Source organism: Callionymus lyra, chromosome 9, assembly GCF_982586985.1.
Source record: "Callionymus lyra chromosome 9, fCalLyr1.hap1.1, whole genome shotgun sequence".
NCBI classification, from domain to species: Eukaryota; Metazoa; Chordata; class Actinopteri; order Syngnathiformes; family Callionymidae; genus Callionymus; species Callionymus lyra.
The window spans coordinates 14,400,055-14,416,519 of NC_141826.1; the positions used below are offsets into that span (position 1 = coordinate 14,400,055).

Consider the following 16,465-nt stretch of genomic DNA (forward strand, 5'->3'; position numbering starts at 1 on the left):
CCCACTCTGCATGAAAGAAGATGCAGGGAGTTATTCGCTGCTGCAGGAGGAGTGTAGCCCATTATTATGTCATAATGGACTACGCTCTCATAACCTCTCGTTCGCCAAGATTTCAGACGGGGGAGAACTCTATAAAGTGGAGCAGGCGAGTTGGGTTTTATATTAGTTGCCGTTTAATGGGCTGTTTCATTTTAAATAAGGTTTGTTTTATGTCTGTTTATATAAGGTAAGGTAAAACTTTATTGATCCGTCAGGAGGTCTCCTTTGGGAAATTGTTTAATAATATACATATATAATATATAAAGCTCTCTGTAACTACTGTATGTCCTAAAGGTGCTATATAAATAAACATTTTTATTTGATTAGTTTATTCATAAAATGACTAGTGTGACATCGTTGGTTCCAGATTTTCATTCCGTCTAAAGTGCATGATGCTGCCTCCTAGTAGTAAAGCACACTAGATGTCACTCTTTTCATTACAATATTTGTCCCGGATTTCAAATTTAATTAAATTTGGCATCATTTTCAAACTTAGAGTTCCATCTAGTTGCCTTTCAAAGTTAAGAAACAGCGTCATGATACAGCATAAAGCAGCTGATGCTGTATCATGACGCCTCATTAATCCATCACTACTGTCCACTACAAGACAGAGGGACAAAAACAAGGGATTTTCCTTGAAACACAAACATAACTTAATTAAAATGATTGATATGCTCTGTTCATGGTTATACAAAACTAAGATATATTTTAATAAAAATAATATTATGAAAATCTATGTTGTTTTGTATAAATAAAAATGTATCTTAGCATCCTAATTTATCACAACACTTGATTGAAAAATATAATCAGTGATTTTGTGTCGTTTTTCATTTAAGAAGATATATATAACAAATAAACAAAATTTGTAAATCATGCAGTTTTCACTCTTGCTACTTTTCTTTCTTCTCTGTCCATTTATCTTGATGATGTTTCCCACAATTCACTGCTCCTCCTCTTTTCTCCTTCTTCACATACATACTATTGGTTCTTTACTTAAGGTGGTGATCGAAGGATCAATATATAACTGAAATAAACTTTTATTAAATGTTACGTAGCTATAGCTGTTATATGTTTTTATAGACCACAGAGACGAAACACGCAGATTCTCAAGTTGATACAAATGAGCGTTTAATGGTTTGATGAAGATGAGCTAATAACAGACAAACAAAGACAATGTGAGATAAAACTAACAGCCTGTAATACTATGTATCATTTTATATTTTTATTTACAAATCTTATTTCTCTAAATATACATCAAATCAAACATTTTAAATATCAAATTGATCAAGTTAATTTACAAACGGACGCCATCTTGTAAGTTACATCATGGTAAAGTTGATTCATCTCCTCTATGAAATATAACAAGTATTTCACAATAAAAAAGAAATATAGTTCTTAGAACGATAAATATCTTATATGTGAATCAGTTAATGTCCAGAGGTGAAGTGAGTCGACGACACATCTCCAGGTAAAACTAATCCATTTCCAACATTGTTGTAGGAAGTCAAACACACTATTCCTCCTGCGTCCTGGTCTTTCTTCTCCTCTGTTGGTCATCATTCTTGTCACTGTAGACCAGTGTATAGTACGCCACTGAATATTCGGAACCCTCATGAGAACGAAGAAGAAAATGTTTGACTCAGAAATGTTAAACACAAAAACATCTTTGAGTTCATCAGGATCTTTCCAGATCTTACCAGGTGACTCTGATGATCCTCACTAGTGTGTTGTTCTAGTTCAGCCATGTCTGAAGAATAAAAGTCACATTTTAATCTCAATTTAAAATGTTGAACTAATTGTTGTAACACTTACTTGTGGGTTTGCTTATCAAACAAACGAGAATCACGATCACAGTGAGTTGAACAGTCAAAGCAGCAGCCATCCCCCCAAAAATGATGTTGCTCGTGGATCCGCTCACATCTAAAATTATTAAACATATTTCATGACAAAGTTGCAACAATGCAAATTCAAAAAATTCTAAAAGCCAATTTGCTGTGATAATCGACAGTTGAACATTGATGAAATAATAATGAGAATATTTGAATGATCTGGACAATAAACTATCCAGAAGGGAATTTAATAATGAATTTTGTTTTACAGGTCAAACTATTTAAAAGTAATAATCACAATAGGAATAATTGCACAGTAAAATATAACAATAAAATCATAAACAAGTCCAGCATATTCAACAGAAATCAATTAAATATGTTTGTATAATGTCATATTTTTTTTAACCAACCTTGTAGAAAACATGATCTTGATGGATTCTTAAAAAATGTATTATAGAGAAATTATCTTAAGGTTTCTTAAAAAAAACCTCATAACTGCCGGAGATTAAGTGAAACAAAGACTTACTGAAAGATGATTGTTCGTCTTTCACAAGCAAGAACAACAGAGAGAAAGTTGGATTCAAATTCTAAATTCAATACATTAAAATCGTAATCATGAATTAATTAACGGATTCTAAACCAAAATAATATCCGTCGAATAAAAATATGTAGCAGAATAAATTACTAAAATTAAACTTGAAATTGGAATAATTGATTGCCTGTTTTAAAAGGAAAATATATTATTATGGTCCAAGAATTTTTTATTAAATATTCAACCCATCAAAATATTAAAATATTTTATTCTTTTATGACGCTCTGTTCTCTTCATCTCATCTCTTCATGTATATAAAAGTGTATTCATAGTCTTGCTCAACAAAAGACAGACTATTCAAAATAATAAACACAAATAATGAATTTAAAATCATAAAATGAGTTCCTACCTGCAGGTCCAGGATCAGATCTCTCTCCACATGAGGTGACAGACCATAATCCTCCACCGTCAGAGAGGCTGATGTTCATGAAGAAGCTGTAGACACATTTGGTCCTCGACTGTCCCTCGTGCTCATCTCCACAATCGTGCTCATGATTTCCTTCAGTGTAAACTGAAGCAGGTCTGGATTGAAACTTCTCAGGTGGAAAACAGGAGGTTACATTTTCTTGTTGTTGGTTCTGGACAGAAGAGTCAGAACTGTCTGAGGATCCTGGAGTGACAGTAGTGGTTAATCACAAATGTCTATGTTCAATTTAAAAAAAAAAATAGTTTACCTGCAACTGTGAGGATTACTTGTTTAACAAGATTCCAGAGATCTTCATCAACTTCCACACAGACATAAACACCAGTATCTTCTCTCTTCACTTTAATAAAAAATAGGGACAAATTCTCTCCATCTCTTTTAGTTCTAGTCTGAGAATACCCTGGAATATCAGAAGTCGAACTTGAATAGACTTCTGGAAACTTGTCTGGTACCAGTCTGGTCCAATACAAGGGATTTGAAGACTTGCTCTCACAAGTCAACGTTACGTCTTCACCTGGACTCACACTCTTGTTCTCCTCGATCACACTCTCTCTACAGTCTGAAAGAAGAAGAGAAAGTTGAACCACTCCAACACTCACTCCAGTCGTGAGACAACAAAGTTTACTCACATGCTTGGTTGAGGAGCAGCAGCACGACAAAAATGATCACCATCCTTCTGGTTGTTCCTCTGAGCACTGCAGAGCACTGAGACGAGACAAGAAGCTCTGAACTATAGAGGGAGGAGCCAGAACCAGACTTCCTCATTTCACAGTGGAAACTGGTGGTGTTGCAGTGGGTTTGACATTTTTTTTAACTATATTTCGTTGTTAAATCCTATTCTGAGAATATGTGGGACTGTGAGAGAAGAACGCTACACCTATATCCATGTGTCCGAGAAACCAAACTCAATATTTATTATCAAAAATGTAACTTAATAGTTGTGATTTAAGTAAGTAAGTAAGTAATTTATATTTGTAGAGTGCTTTTCCAGACCAGGGTCACAAAGAGCTCAAACAATCAAAACAATTCACAATAAGACATATACTTAAAAGGTCAAGATAACACAGAGACCAACACAGGAGTCTCAGAAAATCAAGGAAAAGCCTGCACTTATAAAATTGTCACGAGATGTTTCTTGAAGGAGTCAGTAGATCCATCAAACGCAGAGGGAGAGGAAGAGGAAGCTGTAAAATACTCGATCTAAGAGAAGAGTGTTACAACTTGTGGACTCTTATCATGAGGATCCATGAAGCTTTATAAGCTGATACTAGTAATAGGTGGATGAGGCATCATGATACTGCATCAGCCGTTTTGAAAGTCCACTAGATCTCACTCTCTGCTTGAAATTAGTTTTACTAATTCAATTAAACATTGTATTTCTTTGTTCTAAGAGTTCCCTCCAGTCGCCTTTCAAAGTGTAGAATGATACAGCATCAGCTGCTTCATGATGCCTCATCAACCCATCAGTAGTTTATACTTAGTTATTGAGTCACGATAAAATATTGATAACACATTAAAGTCACACTTGTTGCTATCATTCAACAATGACATGGTTCAGTAAAATGATTTATCACATCTTCATTAGTTGCAAGAAGAAATAAACCACAAAAAAAGGATTTGAATGCTTTATTTAAAAAAGAAGAAATTAATCAGCAGGAAAAAAAAGAGAAATGGATTAAGTGGGAAAATAAAAGTTTATCAGTTGTCAGTCCTGACTGAGGCGTACACACACGCTTCTGTTCTCGTCTTCACTCTCTTCTTCTCTCGAGGCGTCTTCTTCAAATGAACGGGTGTCGAGTAAATCACTGAATCATCCTGAAACAGAGACGACACACAGACTCAATGGTTCTGTACGACTCAGATCTGTTGGAGGAGAATGAGAAGCTGACCTGTTGACCACAGCTTGATGATGTTTGCACTGTTGCTGCATCTGAATGAACGACAGTGTTTTAATGTTTCATTATCAAAAGACAGTTACTCATGTTGCAAAACCTACTCTTCAGTTTCTTGTTTGAATACAGTAGAAAGATTATGACCACCAGACTAACGCTCAAAGCTGCTGCCATCACTGAGAGAGAGATGATGTTCGTCATTGAATTACAAGTATTACCTGTTGAGAATAAAATAAAATTATTTAATACATAATTCATGAGAAAGTTGTCAAACGAGAATCACGATCACAGTGAGTTGAACAGTCGAAGCAGCAGCCATCCCCCCATTATGATGTTGCTTGTTGATCCGGTTACATCTAAAATTAATTAACATTTAAAATATTTGTTTTTTTATCTGTTTTAAGTTACTTCACTTAGAGTGAAAAGACAATATTCATATAGATTGTAAAAGTTGCGTTTTTAATAAGTCGGCCACGTATCTCACCAGACCTGAACTCTCCTAGATTTTGTTTGTTATTATAAAATAAAACATGATTCTCTATAGTAAATACTAAATATTCTAATGGTTTTAAATTATAAAATTGGAAAAATAGACAAAGCAAAAGTATTGCATTCTGAAAAACTACAATTCTTTACATTCAGTAATTTTATTCATCATCATAAATTCCTACCTGCAGGTCCAGGATCAGATCTCTCTCCAAATGAGGTGACAGACCATAATCCTCCGCCGTCAGAGAGGCTGATGTTCATGAAGAAGCTGTAGACACATTTGGTCCTCGACTGTCCCTCGTGCTCGTCTCCACAATCGTACTCATGATTTCCTTCAGTGTAAACTGAACCAGGTCTGGATTGAAACTTCTCAGGTGGAAAACAGGAGGTTACATTTTCTTGTTGTTGGTTCTGGACAGAAGAGTCAGAACTGTCTGAGGATCCTGGAGTGACAGCAGTGGTAGAAGAGTCTGATAGTCAGAGAATCAAACACTTAATCACAAATCTCTATGTTCAATTAAAAAAAAAGATAGTTTACCTGCAACTGTTAGAGTTGTTTGTTTAACAAGACTCATGACATCTTCAACGACTTCCACACAAACGTAAACACCAGTATCTTCTCTCTTCACTTTTGTTAGAGAAAGTAATAATTTGTTTTCTTTTTTTTTTGTTTCAATGTAAGAATACTTTGGATCAATACAATTTGAACTAAAAAAAACTGGAAACTTGTCTGGTACCAGTCTGGTCCAATACAAGCGATTTGAAGACTTGCGCTCACAAGTCAACGTTACGTCTTCACCTGGACTCACACTCTTGTTCTCCTCGATCACACTCTCTCTACAGTCTGAAAGAAGAAGAGAAAGTTGAACCACTCCAACACTCACTCCAGTCGTGAGACAACAAAGTTTACTCACATGCTTGGTTGAGGAGCAGCAGCATGACAAAAATGATCACCATCCTTCTGGTTGTTCCTCTGAGCACTGCAGAGCACTGAGACGAGACAAGAAGTTCTGAACTATAGAGGGAGGAGCCAGAACCAGACTTCCTGATTTCACAGTGGAAACTCAGTCGTAATGTCACACATAAACTTCTTTCTCCTCCTATCGGGCCAATTGTTTAGAAACCTGAATAATAGATTGATAAAATCAACACTTTTCTGAGAATAGTTTCTAGGGTGCAGCATGATGGTCCCATATTTGAGTCTAGTTTGAGTTCGGGGGAACCACAGTTCCATTTTTGTAAGATCTCTGTTAGTGTGGGTTTCCTCCCACATGTCAAAGACAGAGATTTATCAATAATTAATGCATTTTTATTTCAAAAAGTAGCATCATTATAGTCAACCACTGATCCTGGAATCCCAGACTGATTAGTCTGAGAAAACTACTGCTGATCATACTAGTCCTTAGCCTAGCCAATGTTACTGGCTTTGATCTGCATTAGAAGCTCATTTTGCCCCCCCCCCATTAAACTTCACACACAGACATCCTCCTTGTCTATTTTCTTAAAAAAAAAAAAAAGAAGCAGACTACTACACATGTACGGGTTCCCTGCCATGCCAACATCCTTACTTTATCTGCTCATCCAAAGTTGGTTTGTTGAGGTAGTAGCTTCAGCAAGTATGTGTGTCCAGAAGGCATCCTAATCTACTTTATCCGAGCCCTATCAACGCTGAGAAGCAACGGCTCTATTCAGGGCTTCACCTCTAAGGGAGAGCCCAGCCACAATGAGGAGAAAAACTCGTTCCAGTTTTGCTTCCAGCTACAATCGTGTCACTCATTATCCATGGCTCTGACCATAGTTGAAGCTATGGATTTAGATGGGCCGATATACCTAGAACTCTTTTCACCACTGCACATTCAGATTTGTCCTCATGCTATTGGAAGCTCCAGGTATTACCTGCCAATGGTTCGCTTTGGCCACCATCGTTTAACCATTTTTGAACTGATCACCACAAGAGGTGTGGCAAGAACACCCATATACACTCAGATTCTTCCCCAACATAGATTCCAACAAATACATATCTTTATAAAACGGCAAAAATATTAAACATGAATCCAGTCCCAGGCGTATAAATGTGCATGTATTGTATGAACCTGGTAAGTAAGTAATAGTTATTTGTAAAGTACCTTTCTAGATCAGGGTCACAAAATGCTTAAACAATCAAAATAATACACAGTTAAACTGGTACCCTGAACTCACCCCTGAGCTAACTACAGCACTTGTTTGCTGTCCCTGCAAGTTCTGAACTTCATTGCAAGCTATTTCCAAAATCCAAGCCTGCACAAATAAAAACGTCTTAAGATGTTTCTTGAAGGAGTCAGTAGATCATCAAACACAGAGGGAGAAGAAGATCGTTCCAAAACTTAGGAGCAACAGCCTGGAAGGATTTCTCTCCTCTGGTCCGGAAGCTTGTTTAGGAACCATCAGTAGATTCTGATCCACAGACCTCAGAGCCCGAGCTGGGGTGTAAGGCTGGATCAGATCAGTGATGTAAGGAGGAGCCTGAATAGCTCTGAAAGTAAGAACCAGGATTTTAAAGTTGATCCTGAAAGAAACTGATAGCCAGTGAAGAGTTTTAAGGATCGGGGAAATTTGAGTTCTTCTACTAGAGCAGGTCAGAATTCTCGCTGCATAGTTTTGTATTACCTGCAGGTGAGACAGCTGCTTCTTGTTTAGAGGCGAAAATAAACTGTTACAATAGTATAAACGAGAAGCCACAAAAACATGCATTATAATTCCAGATCGTGTTGTGACACCATTTTCCTAAGTTTAGAGATTTCTCTCAGTTGAAAGAAACCGTTTTTTTTTTGTTTTTTTTAACTTGTTTATTGTCAACTCAAATCAATCACAGATGACATATCCATAATATGTAGTATACATACAACAAGGTACTCTCGACTGGTCCCTTAGTTGTCTTATGCAGCTATTACATTGTCTAACCTGATAGAGCCAGTTGCCCGATGTGTCCTGGGCAGAGGATGGTGACACTTCCTCCCGGGGTTTAACACACCCAGTGTGAGCCTGCAGCTGTTGTCAGGTGAACTAAGCGGTCGCTGCGCATGACGAAAGAACTCGCTTTCAGAGCCGTCGTTAAGCTCCGTCAAACGTGAACAAATATAAACGTAAAAGTCATCCTAACTATTTCACAGTGAACTCCAAAAGTTTTTTTAAACTCGGCATATCCGTTGTGAGGAAAGAGTGATCACTCGGGCTCCTGGAACAAGGCTTTAACATCCGTGCTCGTCAGCTCCCGTTCCACCCGGTCCCGTTCATCTTCTCGCACCTGAATTTCGAGTTCGCGCAGCGCTGGGACGGCATCGTAAGTGAAGGGAAAACTTTCTCGCCGTTCTCCGTCGACATCTTGAGCTGTGCGGGGTAGATGCACCTGGCTGTGATGTTCTTGAGCTTCAGCTGTTTGATCACCGCTCGCACCCGAGCTCGCCTTCGCTGCACCTCCGGCGAATAATCGTGGTCAAAGAAGATCGGCTTGTTGTTGTACAGGACTCGTCTTTGACTCCAAGCATGTTTGATTCCAACTTCTTTGGTAGAGAAGTCCAGAAACCTCACCACTATCGATCTCGGTGCAGCGTCAGGGTCGCTCGGCTCGGCAAATGTCGCTCGATGCGCTCTCTCCATTTGAAAGTTAATGTCCGCTGGCAGTTGATGGATGGTCGACTTCAACATTTGTTGCAGAAAACTCTTCATGTTGTCACCCTCAGACCCTTCTGGAACTTGATATATCTGCAGATTGTTGCGTCGCGACCTATTTTCCAAGTCCTCATTCCGGGCCGTCAGGCTAGCTTCTCGTTGCAGAAGATAACGAAGGGTTCAACCATGTAGCTTCTGTGTCTCTTCGCCACAACCTATTCTGTTTTCTGTTTCCGTTGTCCGCTCTCCCAACTGCTTGATAACTTGCTTGAGTTCTTGAAGTGAAGTCTCCAGTTTAGTCAGAGTCTGTCTGGTGTGACTATGGCCTTCCGCGTTCTCTTTAGCTCCACCATTAGCCTCGACTCCGGCTCATCAGCGATATCATCTGTTATTTTCCATTTCTTGTCCAATTTGTCTTGTCGACTCGTTCCCTTTCCTTTGGATGAGGTTGACATGTTTTTCTTGTCTTCCCCCCCCCCCCCGAGTATATTCAGTTTAGTTAGGACGTTATCTTAGTTTTAACGACGAAGCTGAATTTCTACGCTGTTGCCTGTGTCATGGCGTCACCGGAAGTCCGAAAGAAACAGTTTTTGATCCGTTTTTTTGCAGACTAGAGTACTAGAGAGTACTAGAGACATGTCTTTGTCGAATACAACACTCAGGTTTCTGGCCTACTCCAATAGCAGGCAAATTCAAGTTTAACCAGATTGTTTTTTTCCATTCACTTCTAACTATGTGGGAAAAGAATTTTAGCGTAAAGCTTTTTTGTGGTTCACCACTGACTCTGACTCATAGCACAATAGGTACTCCGGTTAGAGTTGATGTACGACTCTTGACAACTCTGTATCGACAGCTCTGGCAACCCACATAAAATGACTGCATGCATGTGGCTCCCTTATCTCGGTTTGACACGTGATCTGAACCGGAAAAAAAGGTGCAACCCCAGTGTTCTTCTTTGCAAAGCTGAGAGACTAAAGTAGTCACAGGATGAACTTGGTTCACCTTTCAAGTTTTCAATTGGTAGTAACTTCAGCGATAGGAAGAGAAAGTTCAAAGTTCACAGTACTAGAAGAGGATGTGTGAGTTACTTGTTTTCTTGAAATAAACAAAATATCTCTCAGAACCAGCATAAAAAAATATATATTTGTCATTTCACCTCATATCTACTGCAGAACCCACTTATCAATAATATTTCTTTAGTTAAAAGTTTCCTTTACATTACCTTTTTTATGGTAAGCCAGAAAAGTATTATCTATGTGTGTGTTAATAATGCACAAGAAATTACCTAAAGATAAATTGTTTATTTTAAAACAATGAAATAGATATCCTTATTTAGTAGAATAACCTTTGACAAAAATATTTGTTTGCATGTTTCTACAGAACAAAAAAATATCAGCCTCTTATTATTGTTCTAGTCCGACCACAATGGTTTGAGCTGTTAATGTTTCCGTGTCCAAAGAACACATTTGAAAATACCAAAGATCATTTTTTTCAAGTGTGTGGTCTATCAGCACACGCAAATGCTGCCAACGCTAGACAACGAAACTGAACATTTTCCACTGGAGACCTTTTGAACACGTCTGCCATGCAAATGTCATTTCCTGTTGATTCACACCTGCCACTCTTCTTCGCAGCAATCAGAGATGGTGGTCAGTCCAAACGGTTTGCAGAGCGCTCGGTCTGCTATCGAAACTTCTGGCTGAGCATTTCGACGCCTTCGCTTTGCACGATTGTGGTTAATGGTTTGCAATGAAGCGTAGAGATTGCAGGTTATCTCAGGGCAGCTTTCAGGGTACCAGTTTATTTAAAAAATATATATGTTTTCTGAAGCCGAACCAGGCTCTTCGGTGTCAGCAGGAGAATTTCTGAACGTTTCCTATATCCACGAAAAAAAATAGCCTCTACATCCACCTTCTCAACAAGACTTTTAAACTCGTAGAAATTGAAACAGATCGGTAGATAAAGCAACATCCTGTCAGCGCTGTGGCAGCCAGGAAGTCGTGAGAGCGAGCGTTCGTGCTCAATCATGAAGCCCTCAGTCAAAAATCTGAACACAATCCCAACCACATCCTTCAGTGGAAGAGAAAGAAGAGAGTAATATCTGATAAAGTTTGAATGTTACAAGTTCTGCATTTTAAGCACTTTAATAATTTAACCAGTTTGACCCTTAAAGTGAAACAAACATATGAAGCTTTAAAAATATATTTTCTCTACATCTATCGAGAATTGGAGGTCGTTGAAGCAATACCTGGGAGGAGTTTGTATGTTTGAATTTTTTTTTTTGACTTCCTTAACATGCCAAAAACAAGTTATTTTTTCATCCCAATGCCTTTCATTGTCCATTTTATCAGAGAAACATATGGAATACGAATTGCATTATATGAAATTGTTAGTTTTGTAGAAAATTTTTATAATAGATATAGATGTCATTGATAGTTTTATTTTTGGTAATAGGTTTCGGGATGGGACTAGAGAAACCCATGAACAAAGAAGTTTGTGGATTTTCTACTTAAAACGTGTGCACACTCAAATCCAGAAAATGGGACATGTACAAAAATATTCAGATGTATAAATCTGTGCATGCACACAAATTCAAGTGCTTTTTCTTTGTCTTAAGTTTTAGAGACTCTTCCCAAACTTAGTTTTTGGGAGTCGTCCTTACGACTAAGGACATATATAGGGCTTGAGATGGACCAGTGGTTCAGTGCGGGGTCCTGAGTCATAAGGTGTCTGTATTGTCTGTGCTGGAGAAGAAAGAGCTGAGCCAATAGACGTTTTTTCCCCATTCTTATCTTAGGTCAGGAGCCTGACCAAGAGAACAACATCATGGATGCAAGCAGCCAAAACGAGTTTTCTCTGCAGAGTGTCTGGACTCTCCCTTAAGGCCTTGACACGCCGCAGAGATTATCGGGCGTTTGACGCCGTCGGGCAGTCCCCTGTGGTCGAAGCCCCGAGTCCCTGTTACGGTGTACATTTTAGGACATCGTCAGGTATCAGACCAAACGGCTTCATCCAACAGACGAAGCAGCCTCAGACAAACATCCGTCAGACGAAGAAGCCTCAGAAAAACACACATTAGATAGATCATTTTATTTATCTGAGTTCAGAAATTCACAATTCAGGCAGAAGATTTACACATGAACACGTTTAAAAAAAAAAAAAAAGCAAGAATACAAAGTTTTGCTAACTTTGGGAATGTACATAGTCAGGTATCAGACCAAACGGCATCAGAAAAACCTCCATCAGACGAAGCAGCCTCAGACTAAACGGCCTCAGACGAAGCAACCTCAGAAAAACCTCCGTCAGACGAAGCAGCCTCAGACTAAACGGCCTCAGACGAAGCAGCCTCAGAAAAACCTCCGTCAGACGAAGCAGCCTCAGACTAAACGGCCTCAGACGAAGCAGCCTCAGAAAAACCTCCTTCAGACGAAGCAGCCTCAGACTAAACGGCCTCAGACGAAGCAGCCTCAGAAAAACCTCCGTCAGACGAAGCAGCCTCAGACTAAACGGCCTCAGACGAAGCAGCCTCAGAAAAACCTCCGTCAGACGAAGCAGCCTCAGACTAAACGGCCTCAGACGAAGCAGCCTCAGAAAAACCTCCGTCAGACGAAGCAGCCTCAGACTAAACGGCCTCAGACGAAGCAGCCTCAGACTAAACGGCCTCAGACAAACCTCCGTCAGATCGAACTTTGTCAACCTTCAAAATAAAAGTCCCCAGACAAAACTACATCAGATAGCGTCTGGAAAAAATAAGCGAACCATTTTATTGCAAATTAAACCGGAAGTGCATGTGATAACGACGTGATACTAGACAAAACGACATCAGATAGCATCTGGGAAAAAAAAAATCACCGGAGCATTTTATTTCGAATAAAACCGGAAATACATGTGATGTCACCGGGATCAACCACGCTGATATATCCTAAACATCGCTTGTCGCTTCATAATAAAATGTAATACAAAAAAAACACACAATGCAATCGACTTACCTTGCTTGTATCCAAAGCGAATATATTTTTTTTTCACCTCAAATCGCGCCACGGTAGTTGCAATCAGTGACGTCACATGTATTTCTGGTTTCAATCAAAATAAATAGTTGTTTCCAAAATGCCATCAGATTTTTTAGTATCGTTATCACATGATTTTTTGTGCTATCTGATGTCGTTTTGTCTAATATCATGTAGTTATCACATGCATTTCCTGTTTTATTTGAAATAAAAAGAAGCGATTTTTTTTCCAGACGCGATCTGATGTAGTTTTGTCTGGGGACTTTTATTTTAAAGGTTGACAAAGTTCGATCTGACGGAGGTTTGTCTGAGGCCGTTTAGTCTGAGGCTGCTTCGTCTGAGGCCGTTTAGTCTGAGGCTGCTTCGTCTGACAGAGGTTTTTCTGAGGCTGCTTCGTCTGACGGATGAAGCCGTTTGGTCTGATACCTGACGATGTCCTAAAATGTACACCGTACCCTGTAGTGCGTCTCCCTCAGTCTGGAGTCGGCATCCTAGTTGGTCCTAGTGGGACGACAAAGGAGGCTGGTGCATGCCTTCAGTCTTTTTGTCTCAGTCGGACTCAATGGTCAATCTGATTGGTCGAGTGGAAGCTCTAGCTAGCGAATCAGTGCAGGACGATGAAACGAAAGTGACTATTGTAAACACTAGATAAGCAGCGATGGCCTGGATTAAACAACACTTTTATCAAAAACTTCACATCAATAGTATCATGTGAATGAAGCAGCTCAATGAGGCGCACTCTAGACATTGTAATCTAGTCCTTTCACATGCGTCCAGCGTACATTATCATAACATTGGAACACATCTCATCACCTCCGGCTTCCATGTACATTAATGTCTTGAATTGTTTTTCTATTCACATGCAACCTTTCATGCGAGAGTCACCTTCCCCCTCATCTCAAAATTTCGACATTCTATTATAACCGTGTCTGATTCATGGTCATTTTCTTGTAATAATGATACAGATACCCTATACACCTAGACACATATAGAAAAAAATACCCTCCGGGCTGCCGCCGTGAGATCCAGGACTTCACCGACTGAATGCGACGACAACAAGAAGACCAAGGGCTGACAATGCCAATCGCTTCGTGTTTGTGTTGTTATCCATCGTATTTTTATTTTATCTTTCGTTCAACGGGTGAAAACATTGACCGTTTTCGACTGGTCTCAAAGCATTTCCGGTTTTCATTTCTTTGGGGCGTCAACACAGATGAGCGCAGCTGCAGCGCCACACTCGCCACACTGTTATAGTGGAGAACGTACACTTTTGCCAACAATCTCATTGGTGTGTTCCGAGGCTTTTTTTTTTTTGAGGGACCGGGGCAGACTACGTCAGACCACACGGGACTGGCCGACGGCGTCAGACGCCCGGCAATACCAGGGGTGTGCCCAGGCCTTAAGAGATAAGATCAGGAGTTCAATCGTTAGGAAGAGACTCAGAGTAGAACCGCAGCTCTTCCATATGGATAAAAGCCAGTTGAGGTGGCTTGGGAACCTTTTTATGATGCATCGTGGACAAGAAACCTCATGGCAGACCCAGAATATGAGGGACCAGGAAAGTCGGAAGGTGGAGAAGAGTCTGGGCCTCTTTGGTTTGACTTCTATATATGGACTTCTTTATGAAGTCAAACCAAAGTAAAAAAAAACACATACAATAGAGTGTTATCTAATGAAAAACCAAAGTAAAAAAAAACACATACAATAGAGTGTTATCTAATGAACATTAAGCTCTACTAACCATCATTATTCAATAGTAATATCGAAGAACGTCACCCAGTGAAATATTGAAACTTAAAGTGTTAAATACTGGTGATGAAATGATGAAGCTTCATAAAGCAGGGTCGAGTGAATGGTTTCATAAAACATCTGTGAAAAACCGCATTTCACTACCTGCGCAATATTTTAAGTTTGACCTTCTCCCTCCCAGCATCCAAACTATTAGTCCATTTCAAGGCTGGACTACTGTAACCGGCCCTTCATCCAGACCATCCGGAAGCTGAAATACATCCAAAACAGCGCCACCAAGGTCCATAAGAGAGCCTGTAAACACAAGCATATTACCCGCATCCTCTCCTCCGGTCTCATTCCAGACAAATGTTTGCTATCGTCATCAGTCAATCACTAGTTAAATTATCACTTCTGCTTCATCCATGGTGGTCGTTTACTTGCTTGAGGAACTGCTGCCCATTTTAACACAAATGTATGTCTAGCACCGGTTTATAGTTTAGGGCATGAGTTCAAAGTTTTGTAATTGTTGTTGCAGATTATTCCACAATGATGATTGACTTTTAGCTTTTCCGTACAAACAATACATGTTTCTTCGTTCCAATGGACATTTTTTTGGGGGACATGCCAATTTATATAGACCAGGAGAAGCAATACAATTATTTTGACTGTTCTATAGATGGGCCTAATAAGCTTAAGGAAGCTCTTGTCATGTAAGTAAGTAATATTTATTTATATAGCGCTTTTCGAGACCAGGGTCACGAAGCGCTTAAACAATCAAAACAATACTCAAAAAAGTACATACTTTAAAGATCAAGATAATACTGAGAACAACACAGGAGTTCGAGAAATTCAAGGAAAAGCCTGAACAAATAGAAACGTCTTAAGATGTTTCTTAAAGGAGTCAGTAGACTCCATCAATTTAAAGAGAGAGGAAGATCGTTCCAAAGCTTAGGAGCAACAGCCTGAAAAGATTTCTCTCCTCTGGTCCTGAGCCGTGTGCGTGGAACCATCAATAGATTCTGATCCACAGACCTCAGAGCCCGAGCTGGGGTGTAAGGCTGGATCAGATCAGTGATGTAAGGAGGAGCCTGACCATGAATAGCTCTGAAAGTAAGAACCAGAATTTTAAAGTTGATCCTGAAAGAAATTGGAAGCCAGTGAAGAGTTTTAAGGACCGGAAAAATGTGAGTTCTTCTACTTGAGCGGGTCAGAATTATTGATTTAAGACATGAAAACAAACTGTTACAATAGTCCAGACGAGAAGAAACAAACGCATGGATTACAAGCTCCAGATCATTTTCCTAAGTTTAGAGATTTTTGTCAGTTGAAGGAAACAGTTTCTGGTCAGTTTTCCACAGTGTCGAACAAGAGACATGTCTTTATCAAATACAACACCCAGGTTTCCCAGGCTCAGTTTGACAGACTGACCTAAGTCACCAAAGTAATGACTCAACCCTGGAATCTTATCACCAGGAGCAATCACCAGAGTTTCAGTTTTGTCCACATTTAGCTGTAGAGTGTTTTCACTCAGCCATTGTTTGATTTCTAGCAAACAATTGACTAAGCTCAGTTGGATCAAAAGAGCAGTAGAGCTTGATGTCATCAACAAAAATGTGATAAGAAACATCTGGAAATCTCTGAATGATTTTACCGAGGGGAATCAAGTACAGCAAAAACAATAAAGGACCCAGAACAGAACCCTGAGGGACTCCACACAACAGATCTGCCGTTTCAGACCTCATTTGATTGGCAGATACACTAAAACTGCGCCCAGAAAGGTAAGATGAGAACCATTCTAACACAGACCCAGACAG

At 39.4% G+C, this 16,465-nt stretch overlaps 2 protein-coding genes across 2 annotated transcripts; both read right to left on the reverse strand.

The window, feature by feature from the left end:
• Positions 1-1,448: 1,448 nt before the first annotated feature.
• LOC148071957 (uncharacterized) lies at positions 1,449-3,556 on the reverse strand. Its single transcript, XM_087799207.1, has 5 exons — positions 3,514-3,556; positions 3,135-3,443; positions 2,810-3,061; positions 1,852-1,959; positions 1,449-1,786 (listed from the first exon to the last, which is right to left on the reverse strand). The coding sequence occupies exons 1-5, from the start codon at positions 3,554-3,556 to the stop codon at positions 1,650-1,652; spliced, it is 849 nt and encodes a 282-aa protein (XP_087655333.1). The 3' UTR covers positions 1,449-1,649.
• Positions 3,557-4,554: 998 nt separating this feature from the next.
• Positions 4,555-6,222, reverse strand: LOC148071958 (uncharacterized). Its single transcript, XM_087798406.1, has 6 exons — positions 6,180-6,222; positions 5,804-6,109; positions 5,448-5,735; positions 4,881-4,994; positions 4,774-4,814; positions 4,555-4,699 (listed from the first exon to the last, which is right to left on the reverse strand). The coding sequence occupies exons 1-6, from the start codon at positions 6,220-6,222 to the stop codon at positions 4,583-4,585; spliced, it is 909 nt and encodes a 302-aa protein (XP_087654532.1). The 3' UTR covers positions 4,555-4,582.
• Positions 6,223-16,465: the final 10,243 nt, after the last annotated feature.

Bases quoted from the DNA above. Each gene is read 5' to 3' on its own strand.
- LOC148071958 (XM_087798406.1), bottom strand. From the start codon at position 6,222: ATGGTGATCATTTTTGTCATGCTGCTGCTCCTCAACCAAGCAT. The intron at 5,736-5,803 runs GTAAACTATCTT...TCTGACTATCAG, and splicing joins AACAACTCTAACAGTTGCAG to ACTCTTCTACCACTGCTGTC. The intron at 4,700-4,773 runs GTCAGCTTCTCA...TCTCTGTTTCAG, and splicing joins CATCAAGCTGTGGTCAACAG to GATGATTCAGTGATTTACTC.
- LOC148071957 (XM_087799207.1), bottom strand. From the start codon at position 3,556: ATGGTGATCATTTTTGTCGTGCTGCTGCTCCTCAACCAAGCAT. The intron at 3,062-3,134 runs GTAAACTATTTT...CAGGATCCTCAG, and splicing joins AGTAATCCTCACAGTTGCAG to ACAGTTCTGACTCTTCTGTC. The intron at 1,787-1,851 runs GTAAGTGTTACA...TTTATTCTTCAG, and splicing joins TTTGATAAGCAAACCCACAA to ACATGGCTGAACTAGAACAA.